Below are 13,602 nucleotides of genomic sequence, written 5' to 3'. Positions count from 1 at the left end.
GAGCAAGAACAGCCTCTTCAACAAATGATCTTTATCCCCATAATTAACCGGTCTCTGGGACTTCATAGTCCCTATTTACCAGACAGAATCCAGGAGCTCTGAGAAAAGCGTGACGATATAGGGGGTGTGTGTGGTTTAGGGGCGCTAAGAATCGAACAACTGCCGCTGTGGCAAGAGAGCAAATGCAAACTAGCATCTATCTCCATTCGAGCCAGGGGCAGGAGAGCGATAACCAGGGCGCAGAGCGGCTGGTCACAGGGCGGCGGAAGTACATCCCTGGAGCCTTTCTAGGAAAGCCGGAGGACCCAGCTCGTCAGTGATCGTCGGAGGGCAGTGGGCATCGCCTGGTACCAGGGGACAGTCTAGGGAGCCATTCTACCCACGGCGGCGTTTGGGCCGAGGATTCGGACTCAAAATGGACACGAAACCCAACCCGAGCCAAACCCAACAGGCCCGAAGCAGCTGGAAAAGTCACCTGGAGGAGTGGGGCGCGGACCACCTGTTCGCGGCGGCGTGCGGCGCGCGCTCATTGGCTGGAGGCCGCCGGGGTGCCGGAAGCAGCGGCTCGTGCGCGTCGCCCGAGCAACCCGGACCACGGCCGCGGCTGGTGGCGAGCGCGCGGGCGGAGCGGCGCCGGGAGCCCGAGCGGAGCGAGCCGGGGCGGTGGCGGCCTGCGGTGAGACCTCATTCCGGCACGGCTGGGGGGAGGCGGCGCTTGGGCTCCCGGCTTCCCGGCCCCCACTGCCTGCAGGCCTGTGGCTGCCTGACTTGGGCTCACGTGTGGCCTTGGACTCGAGGGTCTCCCGCCCGGGCCTCCCGTTTCTTTCTCCTGCTCGTGGTGGGCGAGGTTCTATCTGGAGCTGCCCCCCAGGGGCCCGTCGATCTCGGGTTCGGGGCCTGCTCATCGGGGTGGCGGGAGAAGCAGAGACTTCTTCCCCCTTTTTGCCATTCCCACTTGGGGACTAAAAGGGATCTGTGATTTTTTTTTTTTTCCTTTCTTTTTCTCAAGACTCCATCCCTAAAGAGAACCAAAGGGATCAGTGAATGCCACAAGTCCCGCATGGCAGCGTGCGCTCTGTTGGCAGATGAATGAGGGTTGGTCCAGGTTTGGGATCTGGGGGAACCTTAAGTGAAAGGTCATTCAGACTGGGAGAAGTAGTAAATTAGAAGTATAACAAGTAATTGACATCAACTCTGTGAAATGCCATGTATGTCTTTTAGGTAGAAATAAATGAATGAAATATCCCCATCAAAACCATCTTACTATCTACTAGGCATTTAAAATGAGCCAGGCACTGGCACTTCCCAAATTAATAGAACATGTGTTTTGCTAATTAAATTTCTTTATTAATTTTTTAATCATTAATTTCTTTATTTTTCTCCAGGTTATAATGTTTAATTTCTGGCATTTAATATTTTAACACCAATTCCACCATTCCCTCTACCCTTGTCATCAGTTTCTCAACCCCCTTGGTACAATTAAATCATAATGGAATTATTAAAAAAACTTCATTAAAATATTTTTTTCATATCTCACAATGGAGTCATTATATCATTGTCTGAAGGTCTGCTAAGCTGTATTTTGCTAGTTGAGTGTTCTGGTTTACGTTTTGTTGAACTTATGTAGCTTCTATGATAATTTCATATCTAATTTGATGTATTTCTTTTTCTTTTTCTTTCTTTTTTTTTTTTTTTTTTGGTTTTTGGGCCACATCTGGTGACGGACAGGGATTACTCCTGACTATGCGCTCAGAAATTGCTCCTGGCTTTGGGACCATATGGGATGCCAGGGATCGAACCCAGGTCTGTCCTGGGTCAGCTGTGTGTAAGACAAAAGCCCTACTGCTGTGCTATCGCTCTGGCCCCCTAATTTAATGTATTTCTATTGGGAAATCACTATTAAAAATATGGGGGTGTCAGGCCACTGCCACTGTTGGGCAGTCCACAATTTTGAGGATCTTTGGAGCTGGGTTGATAAGCTCATATAGCAACAGTGGTGGTTCTTAGGGGCCCTCTGACGGGTCTCAGTTTGATCCGCTGTGAGGCTATGAATTTTTCCTGCTAGTTGTACTCTCTTTAGAGAGTTAGATGAATCTGACATTGGTCATTTGCACAGACATGGATGTGGCTGGGGACTTCTAGAAGTACAGAGGCACTGTAAGAGGCAGCCTGTCTTGGCTCCAAACTGTCTCTAAAAACAAAACATCATTCACACTGAAGGTCTAAAAAAGAAAACAAATATTAAAAGAGATTTAAAAAAAAATCAGAAGAGTTGTGCATTCATTGAGTCTTATTTGTTGTGTTTGATGTGGCCAGTTATATTCCAAGGAGTAGGAATATACTGTTCCTAAAGGACAGTGTGAGAGCTAGATCAATAGTACAAGGTAGGCTGCTTGCCTTGAATGTGGCCTACCTGGGTTTGATTACTAGCATTTTATATAGTCACTGGACCCTGCAAGAGTGATCCTTAAACTCAGGGCAAGGAGAAAGCTTTGAGCACCACTGGGTATGGCCTAAAAACAAAAAACAAAATAAATAAAGCAAACAGAAAAGATAATGACTATGAAATATATAGGGATACACACTTTCTATATTATCTGCTCACAAAGAGATTGTTGAATTAAATTGTTGACCTTATTTTTATTTTATATTAGTGTATATTAGTGATCTGTTTCTCTTTTCTCACTTCTTTTTTCACTGCCACAGGCCCCTTTTTATTTTTTGGTTTTTGGGTCACACCTGGAGGTGCTCAAGAGTTACTCCTGGCTTTGCATTTTGAAGTCACTTCTGTCAGGTTCAGGGACCATATGGGATGCTGGTATTCGAACTGCCATTTGTCCTGTGTTGGCCTCTTGCAAGGCAAATGTCTTACCACTGTGCAATCGCTCCAGCCCCCATAGGCCCTTAATTTTACTGTTAACAAATCATTGTGGAGTAGAAAAGCCTTGGTAAAACACAAAGGGAGAAGTTGTTGAAATAAATGATACTTAGAAACTTTATTTTTATTCATCTATTTTTATTTTTTATATAGGAGTTATATCTCGTGCAGGGATGGGATAGGGTGTATGTGGTACTGAAGACTGAATTATGGGTCTTGCAAATGCAAGGCATATATTCTATTGCTTGAGCTATCTCCCTGGTCCTCTTGGTAACTTTATTTATTAGTTTTGGGCTACACTGGGTGGTGCTTAGAGCTTACTCATTCAGGGATCATTCAGGGATCACATACCTGGCAGGCTTGGGGGACTATATGGATTATTGGGGATTGAACTGGGGTGCATGTGCTGTGTGCAAAGCAATTGTCCTATCCACTGAAATATTGCTCTAGCTCCCTTCAGGAACTTTAAATGCAAGTCTCACTTTCTGCTTTGTAGGAAAATAAACTTAATAGGGATGTCAGCTAATAACTTATTTTGTTATCTTTCTCTCTCTCTCTCTTTTTTTTTTTTTGGGTTTTGGGCCACACCCTTTTTGATGCTAAGGGCTTACTCCTGGCTAAGCTCTCAGAAATCGCTTCTGGCTTGGGGGACCATATGGGACGCCGGGGGGATCGAACCGTGGTCCTTCCTTGGCTGGCGCTTGCAAGGCATACACCTTACCTCTAGCACCACCTCATCAGCCCCTTATTTTGTTATCTTTGACTATAAGTTGTAATTTGATTTTTTCTCTTTTCTGAAATTTTTTTTTTTTTTAATGGGGCCACACCTGGCAGTGCTCAGGGGTTACTTACTCCTGGGTCTTCACTCAGGGATCACTACTGACAGTGCTGGGGATGCCCTAGATTGAACCTGGGTCAGCTGTGTATGCGGCTAGTGCCTTATCCACTGTATTATCTCTTGGTCCCTCCTTTCCAAATTCTTATTTAAAAATTTTAATATTTTGCCATTATATTTTGGGGCTACATCTGGTGGTGCTTAGGGGTTATTCCTGGCTCTGTGCTCAAGAGACCATACAGAGTGTTAAGAATTGAATCCTGATTCAATTCTGGATGCAACGTTGGTCTTGCGTAAGGCAAATGCCCTACCCATGGTACTATCACTCTGGCACCCAAATTTAGTTATTTTTATTGAGGCACTGAGACTTAAAAGGAATTCGTTATTGAGTTTCAGACATACGATGTTCCAGTAATAATCCCATTACCAATTTCCACTTTACTAATGTTCTCAGTTTCCCACTTGCCAACACAGGATGGATGGAGGTTCAAATCCCAGCATCCCATATAGTCCCACGAGCCTGCCAGGGGCGATTTCTGAGCACAGGCCAGGAGTAACCCTGAGTGCTGCTGCTGGGTGTGACCCAAAAACCAACCCCCCTCTCCCAAATGAGAGAGGAGAGAAGGACTTCAGTTCTTTCAAGGAAATTTGGTCCAGGAGCTGGAGAGATAATACCACAATATGGAGTGTGCCTTGCACACAGCTGACTGGGTTCAATCCCATATAATTCTCAAGTACCACCAGGAGTGATTCTTAAGTGCAGAAGAAGGAGTAACCCTGGAGCATCACCAGGTATGGCCCCCAAATAATACAAAACTAAACAGAAAATTTGTCCTATTAATCACTCATCATCAGTCCCATTTTCTTCTGTTTCATTTCATCCTTTTCTGCATCATTGTTGAAATGGCTCATTATGAATTTGACATTCCCCCAAATTGGCCTTTATAGGCCTTTTCCTTTGTCCTGGACTTGCTTCTCTTAATGAGCTTAATTTTCACCTTAATATATCTTACCTTCAGGTCTAACTGCTCATTATCTTCCTCTTCCTCTTCATTGTTTTCATCCTTCTTTTTTGGACAATTTTCTGTTGCTCACTCTTAAATATTGACTGTAGGACAATGTAGTCTTCATGGCTACAGAGGAGCATGGCATCTTTTTTTGCAAGTCAGCCAAGCTCTGTTAGTTGTGATTACAGATTCTTTCCTCTATTTTTTTTTGAAGTCCACCAGCTTCTTAGTTAAGTCACAGTTCTGATAATTCTATCCTTGAAGGCTACTGAAGACTTCACTGAGCTGTCACCTTCAACTGGTTTCTACTATTTTTATTTGAGAATTACTTTTTCACATTATATCTGCCTTTGTAGTTTACTACAGGATTGATGGTGGTGTTCATCTGTTTTATCAATTTAAGGGGATTTGTTGATAATTTCCTAACTGACTTAGCCTTTTTTTTCAGGGTCCTTTTTCCTTCTTTTGTAATATCCTGTCCCCTAATTTTCCTTTTTAATTTTATAGATGGCTTTTTTTTTTTTGGTTTTTGGTTTTTGGGTCACACCCGGCGGTGCTCAGGGGTTACTCCTGGCTGTCTGCTCAGAAATAGCTCCTGGCAGGCACGGGGGCCCATATGGGACACCGGGATTCGAACCAACCACCTTTGGTCCTGGATCGGCTGCTTGCGAGGCAAACACCACTGTGCTATCTCTTCGGGCCCCATATAGATGGCTTATGTCAATTAAAACGTAAAAAATTTTTTTAAGTTTAGTAAAATAAAAGTGCATCTCCCACAAGGATCCATCCAGATGCTTTTCAATTGACTCACAGTATGATTTCTGCTAATATTCCCTTGAAATTAATAGATCTCCCTTTGCTTAAAACTTCTTTTTCTCTATCTTGTAGACAGCCTGGTTCTTCACATTCTATTTAAATGATCTTCACATCCTTATAAAATATCTTGACAATCTGTACCCATGAATGACATCCAGATAAAATTGTGTACTCAGTAGCTAAAAGGAAACATTAGGTTAAGACAAAATATTACAAAATTAAACTAAAATTTATTTAATAAAATGTGAAGACAATATATTTCAAAAGGATATTGAGATATAATTTTTTTTAATTTAAATTTTGGGTTACAACTGGCGTTACTCAGTAGTTACTCCTGGCTCTGCACTCAGAAGTTGCTCCTGGCAGGCTCATGAGATCATATGGAATGCTGGGACTCGAACTGGGCCTGTCCTGTATTGTCCCCATGCAAGGCAAATGCCTTACCACTGTGCTATCACTCTGGTCCCGAGATGTAACTTTTTATAACCATTACAACATTTTTTGGGCTTCATGGGTTTGAGCCTCACTGATATTTGGGTCTCTTTCTTTAGCTCAGGAGTGACTTCTGTGGTGTTTGGGGATCATTTATAGTGTTGGAAATTTGAACCTGGGTTGATTACATGCAACACAAATATCTTACCTTCTATACTATCTCCAGCCTATACAATTTTTAATAATTATATAATAGTTTGAACCATTGGTATTAGAGAAATAATAGGGAATTGAATGACATCTGGAAATTGGTCTAGCACAGTGGTCGGCAATCTTATTTTTCAACTGAGCCAAATCTCGCCAAAACCACGATTGAAATTTATTTTGAGAGCCACACAGGGCGCGCACTGACAGAGGCTAGGAGCAGAGTCCTGACTCCTGGAGCTGCCACCTGGCACACAGAAGAGCCAAATTAAAAGTGTAAAGAGCCACAGTGGCTCACGAGCCGCAGGTTGCTGACCACTGGTCTAGCAACATATATGCAGATATTTAGACTGTGATATAGGTCACATTTAAAAATAAGCATGGAAAGAAAAGTAGGTACTGATACAGTTTACAGATATGAGAAAACTAAAGTAGAACCATATCTAATCCAAATATAAGGAAGGCAGGGTAGGAAATCATATGCTAATTATAGCTAACTAGCATATAATTGAAAAAAGAACTCTTACCCCCTTCCCTGTAATACTGTGCTGTGATATCCAGCTGTGATCTGGGCTTACTCATCTATACTCAGGGGTCACTTTGGGTATGTTTAGGGACCATATGCAGTGCCAAAGATTGAACCCAGGCATGGCCACATACAAGGAAAATGCCTATATATCTGTACTCTCTTTCTTGCACCTCACACATAACCTTTTGAATGGATGGCCCCCAAGTATACTGTAGTATTTGGAATTGATGAATATCATAGGATTGAACTTGTTTTGCTACTCATTTTGTGATCACTTCCTCTTCAAAATCAAGTTTTTTTTTATTTTTTAAAATTACCTTAAACACTGTAGTTTACACGGTTGTTCATAATAGAGTTGTTTTATTACAGTTACAAAGTTGTTCATGATTTTCAGTCATTTAGTGTATAACACCTTTCAACAGTGCACCACCAATGTTCTTAATTTTCTTCCTGTCTTCCCCCATCCTCTCCCCAGCCTGCCTCTGTGGCAAACATTGTCCTTCTCTCTCTTCCTTTTTTCTTTTTAGACTCTGGTTTGCAATAGTGTTATTGAAGGGGTATCATGCATATCATTTTATCTACTTGCAGCACCCAATTCTTGCCAAGAGTGATCATTTCCAACTATCATTGTCATAGTGGTTTATTTTCTACCCTAACTGCATTCCCACACTATTTGTGGCAAGTTTCCTATCATGGACTTGGTCCACTGGCCTTGTCTCTATTGTCTCTGGATATTATTACCATGCTATTATTTTGTAAATATTCTACAAATGAGTGCAGTTATTCTATTTCTTTTTTTTTTTTTTTTTTTTTTTTTTGGTTTTTGGGCCACACACGGCATTGCTCAGGGGTTACTCCAGGCTGTCTGCTCGGAAATAGCTTCTGGCAGGCCCGGGGGACCATATGGGACACCGGGATTCGAACCAACCACCTTTGGTCCTGGATCGGCTGCTTGCAAGGCAAACACCGCTGTGCCATCTCTCCGGGCCCAGTTATTCTATTTCTATCACTGTCTATCTCTATGTCTATCATATCTCCATTTCACTCAGCATAATACTCATCATATGCATACAAGTATCAGCAAAGGTCATGACTTTATTTTTATTAACAGCTGCATAATATTCCACTGTGTAGATCTACCACAGTTTCATTATCCAGTTTTCTGTTCTTGGGAACTTCCGGTGTTTTCAACTTCAGGCTATTGTGAATAGTGCTGCAACGAAAATTCCCATGTAGAGAGCTTTTCTACATTCTGTTTTTGGGCCCCTAGAGTGTATTCTTTTTTTTTTTTTTGGTTTTTGGGCCACACCCGGTGACGCTCAGGGGTTACTCCTGGCTATGCGCTCAGAAGTCGCTCCTGGCTTGGGGGACCATATGGGACGTCGGGGGATCGAACCGCGGTCCGTCCGAGGCTAGCGCAGTCAAGGCAGGCACCTTACCTTTAGCGCCACCGCCCGGCCCCCTAGAGTGTATTCTTATGAATGGTATTGCTGGGTCATATGGCACTCAATTTCTATTTTTTGAGGAATATCCACAGTGTTTTCCAAAAAGGCTGGACCAGTTGACATTCCCACCAGCAGTCCCTTTCTCCCACCAGGAGTCCCTTTCTCCTGTGTCCACATCAGTATTGGCTGTTCTTGTTCTTCTAGATCTGTGGTGTGAGATATCACATTATTTTTTTTTGATTTGCATTTCTTCAATGATTAATGATGTGCAGCATTTTTTATGTTACTTTTGGTGATGTGTATTTCTTTTTTGAGGAAATGTCTTCCTATTTTTGGATGGGATTAGATGTTTTTTCTTGTTGAACTCTACCAGTGCTTTATATATCTTAGATATTAACCCCATATCATATGGGTATTGGGTTAGATACCAAAACCATTTTTTTTTTGCTTTGCTTTTTTGGCTTAAACCCACCTGTGCTCAGGGCTTGCTCATGATTTTGACTAAATGCAGTGCTGAGGATTAAACCTGGGCTGCCTGCATGTGAGTCAATTCTTGAATCTAGTACTATTTTTCTGCCTCTTCAAGACTATTTTTGAGCACAAAAGAACTATGCCAAAGTTTCATACTCCTCTAGCATTAGCTTTATTTAAATATTATTTGAATTTTTTTTATGTATTCTTTATTTCAGATTGTGAGATGGGAACTGAGAACAATGGAATAATTCCCAAGGAAGAAATTTCTGAAGATTCTGAACCATGCTATGCAACATTAGGAAAACATTCAAAAGTGGTTTACCAGGGTCATGATTTTAGAGCAACATGTGAAAAAGACATGTTGGGGGGACATTTGAGAGAGTCCACAGAAAAAATTATAGAGCACATGTCTCCTCAGAAGAGAGACTTTGTGTCAGGATTGATTATTTTTAAGAAATCACCCTCAAGTGAAAAAGATGAGGAAAATAGTGAGAGTGAGAGAATCCATAGTCTCAGCTCAGATTTGGTCACATTTGAGGAAGATACCACAATAGAGGAGATTAGTACATTTGTTACTTCTGGTCAAAATTTCACAGAGAATTCAGAACTTAACAAAACACAGAGATGTTCTGTGGGAGAAAAATCTCATAAATGTAAAGAATGTGGGAAAGCCTTCAATCAGAACTCACATCTTATCCAGCATATGCGAGTTCATAGTGGAGAGAAACCCTTTGAATGCAAGGAATGTGGAAAAACATTTGGAACTAACTCAAGCCTTCGAAGGCACCTGAGAATTCATGCGGGGGAGAAACCCTTTGCTTGCAATGAATGTGGAAAGGCTTTCATTCAAAGTTCACACCTTATTCACCATCATAGAATTCACACCGGGGAGAGACCATATAAGTGTGAAGAGTGTGGTAAAGCTTTTAGTCAGAATTCAGCCCTTATTTTACACCAGAGAATACACACTGGAGAGAAACCATATGAATGTAATGAATGTGGGAAGACCTTTAGGGTTAGCTCACAACTTATTCAGCATCAGAGAATTCACACTGAAGAAAGATATCATGAATGCAGCGAGTGTGGCAAAGCCTTCAAACATAGCTCAGGCCTTATAAGACACCAGAAAATTCACACTGGAGAAAAACCATATCTGTGTAACGAATGTGGAAAAGGTTTTGGTCAGAGTTCTGAGCTTATTCGGCATCAAAGAATACATACAGGTGATAAGCCCTATGAATGTAATGAATGTGGAAAAACGTTTGGCCAGAACTCTGAGATTATTAGACATATTAGAATCCATACTGGTGAGAAACCCTATGTGTGTAAGGAATGTGGGAAGGCCTTCAGGGGGAACTCAGAACTTCTTAGACATGAGAGAATTCATACTGGAGAGAAACCTTATGAATGCTTTGAATGTGGAAAGGCTTTTAGGCGGACTTCCCATCTTATTGTCCATCAGAGAATTCATACTGGAGAGAAGCCTCATCAGTGTAATGAATGTGCAAGAACATTTTGGAATGACTCAGAACTACTACTTCACCAGAAAATTCATGTTGGAGAGAAACCTTATGAATGTAACGAATGTGAGAAAACTTTCAGCCAGCATTCCCAACTTATCATTCATCAGAGAATTCACACTGGAGAGAAACCTTATGAATGCCAAGAATGTCAGAAGACTTTTAGTCGGAGCTCTCACCTCCTCCGACATCAAACTGTTCATTGTATGGAATAATCTGATTGTTCATAATCTGTACCTCAAGTTCTCAGATCATATGAATGATTTTCAAACAGTAGAAAAGGGTTAGATATTGTTTGGACATTGAAAAATTTAATATGTTGAGTTAGATCATAAAAACTGTTTCAAGCATTGATTCTCCTGTCTTTTTTCCCTTTTCTCCTGTACTTCTCATTGTGGGTCACATATCTTAAGTTTCTGTACCAGATACCTAGCTTAAATTGGTAACTATTGAGGAAAAATTTAATTCCACCACTTCTACGAATGACAGTTTACTCAGGAAGTTTTCTCCTGAAAACAGACGAGCATGGCTTAGGAAGATGCATTTTGTTCTGTGTCCACTGTTAAGCATTAGAACAATTTAAAAAGATTTTATTAGCTACAGAATCTTCCAAAAATATTCTCAAGTTTCCTTAAAAGATAGCAATATTAATGAAGAAACAGGGAGCTTGAGTTATTTTCCACCTGCTAAGTTTCTTCATTCAGTTGAAAATGATGCCATAATGGAGAAAACTGACAGAATTCTAAGATTCTAAATGAAGACCCTTAGAATCCAAAGGAACTTATAGGTAAGATCAGAGTATAAACAAATTAAGACAGCTTACTCAGCATTGGCAGATGTAGTGGTTCCTCAATTCAGGTTTGTATCCAAGATTTATGCTCCATTTATTTTTGACCCCCTACTCATGCTTCTTCTGACAGATATTAACTGGGAAACTGAAGAAGGTTGTGAAAGACTGAAACTTCATTATCACCAGACATAGTGATGAACTCGTTTATTGACAAAGGTTTTGCCTTGCTAAAGCATTTAACTCTTGTCTTGAATTCATTGCTGAGGGCCCTGATTGATAGACTAGGATATGATGGTCATTTCTTTTTTTTTTTTTTTTTCGGCCACACCTGTTTGATGCTCAGGAGTTACTCCTGGCTAAGCGCTCAGAAATTGCCCCGGCTTGGGGGGACCATATGGGACCCCAGGGGTTCGAACCGCGGTCCTTCCTTGGTTAGTGCTTGCAAGGCAGACACCTTACCTCCAGTGCCACCTCGCCAGCATCTCTCTCTCTCTCTCTCTCTCTCTCTCTCTCTCTCTCTCTCTCTCCCTCCCTCCCTCCCTCCCTCTCTCTCTCTTTCTCTTTCTTTCTCTTTCTTTCTCTCTTTCTCTCTTTCTCTCTTTCTCTTTCTTTCTTTCTTTCTTTCTTTCTTTCTTTCTTTCTTTCTTTCTTTCTTTCTTTCTTTCTTTCTTTCTTTCTTTCTTTCTTTCTTTCTTTCTTTCTTTCTTTCTTTCTTCTTTCTTCCTCCCTCCCTTCCCTCCATCCCCTCCCTCCCTCTCTCCCTCCCTTCCTTCCTTCCTTCCTTCCTTCCTTCCTTCCTTCCTTCCTTCCTTCCTTCCTTCCTTCCTCCCTCCTTCCCTCCCTCCTTCCTTCCCTCCTCCCTCCTTCCTTCCCTCCTTCCCTCCTTCCTTCCTTCCTTCCTTCCTTCCTTCCTTCCTTCCTTCCTTCCTTCCTTCCTTCCTTCCTTCCTTCCTTCCTTCCTCTCTCCTTCCTTCCCTCCCTCCCTCCCCTCCTTCCTTCCTTCCTTCCTTCCTTCCTTCCTTCCTTCCTTCCTTCCTTCCTTCCTTCCTTCCTTCCTTCCTTCCTTCCTTCCTTCTTTCTTTCTTTTCTTTCTCTCCTCCCTCCCTCCCTTCCTTTCTTCCTCCCCTCCCTCCCCTCCCTTTTTTCTCTCCCTTCCCTCCCTCCCCTCCCTCCCTCCTCTCCCTCCTCCCTCCTTTCCTTCCTTCCTTTCGTGGGTTACACCTGGTGATGCTCAGGGCTTACTCCTGACTATAGTGGTAGTTGGGGAACCATATGAAATGCCAGGGATCAAAACTAGGCTGACCTCTTGCAAAGTGAGCACCTTACCTGCTGTGCCATCTCTCTGGTCCCAATGTATTCAAATTTCTAAAGCAGTGGAAATTGCATTAGTTGGAATCCAGAAGATGGGGTTTATTTTCTTAGAGCTAAACTTTGAAATAGGCATTTAATTTGATGATTCCTTGCTTTCTCATCTGTAATCATGTGTGTTAATATTATCTTTAATATTTAACCAGTTCAATAATTTCTTGATTAAAAATGTTTATCTTTAGTGTTCTATTATTCATTACTAATAAAGGATAACAATGCCCTTTATTATTCATCTTCTGTATTACACTAATACCACCCACCAGTATTACTGAATTTATGTGCTATGCACAGTGTTGCACAGTTTACATAGAATTTTCAGAGCATCTTTATTTTGTGAATATTCTTCAAAAGCACCTTTATTGGGCACTTCTATGAAAGTTTTCTGTTTTTAAAGAATGTGCAGCAATTCATGATATGGGCACTCCTACTCTGATTTAAAAGATGAGGGACATGGAGATGGTTAAGTAACTTATCCATGATGACACATTTTTGAGTCAAGACTTCCAATCTGTACTATGCTGTTGGACAGTATGTGTGCTATGGCTAGAAAGATTTATTACTGCCTCATCTGAACTCAGATATTTTAATTAATCATGTGGCTTTGAATATAGTGGTTTTAAATAATGTCCTGGAAAAAATTGGCGACAATGTTAACCCACAAATTGGGTGTATTCTGTATCACATTATGTTCCCCCCTTTAATATCCTTGACTCAAGAAAAGAGCTATGCAGTGTATACCCACTCTCTCCCCAAAGCTTTAATCTATTTTGAATTGATTTTGTGCATGATGTTAGAAAAGGGCCCGAGTTCTTTTATTTTATTTTGTTTTTTGTAAATAATAGATCAGTTTTCTTCAAACTTTTTTTGTTGAAGGAACTTTCCTTACTCAACTTCACATATTTTTGCTGCTTTGTTGAAGATGGGCCATTTATCTGAGGATCTGTCCCTGGACTCATTTCTATTCCATTGGTCTGATTCTGTTTTTACTCCAGTACCATAGTGGTTTTTTGTTTGTTTGTTTTTTTTGGGTCACACCCGGAGGTGCTCAGGGTTTACTACTGGCTCTGCACTCAGAAATTGCTTCTGGCAGGCTCGGGGGACCATATGAGATGCCGAAGATTGAACTCACATCCATCCTGGTTCTGCTGTGTGCAAGGAAAATGCCCTACCTCTGTACTACCACACTGGCCCAAATTATTCATTTTTTTCTAGGTTCACCAGTTCCATGGCATAAAGATTTTCAAAGTAATCTCAGATGAGCCATTGAATTTCTGTGGTATCTGTTGTTATGTCTTCTCTTTCAT

At 41.5% G+C, this 13,602-nt stretch overlaps 1 protein-coding gene across 1 annotated transcript; it reads left to right on the top strand.

Annotated features, from left to right (window-relative positions):
- Positions 1–606: 606 nt before the first annotated feature.
- Positions 607–10,490, top strand: ZFP3 (ZFP3 zinc finger protein). Its single transcript, XM_049774827.1, has 2 exons — positions 607–676; positions 8,836–10,490. The coding sequence occupies exon 2, from the start codon at positions 8,844–8,846 to the stop codon at positions 10,353–10,355; it is 1,512 nt and encodes a 503-aa protein (XP_049630784.1). The 5' UTR covers positions 607–676; positions 8,836–8,843; the 3' UTR covers positions 10,356–10,490.
- The last annotated feature ends 3,112 nt before the right edge of the window (positions 10,491–13,602 follow it).

This window comes from Suncus etruscus, chromosome 1 (assembly GCF_024139225.1).
Source record: "Suncus etruscus isolate mSunEtr1 chromosome 1, mSunEtr1.pri.cur, whole genome shotgun sequence".
Lineage (NCBI taxonomy): Eukaryota > Metazoa > Chordata > Mammalia > Eulipotyphla > Soricidae > Suncus > Suncus etruscus.
The sequence above is the reverse complement of the archived record's forward strand: the minus strand, read 5'-3'. Positions and strand labels throughout refer to the sequence as shown.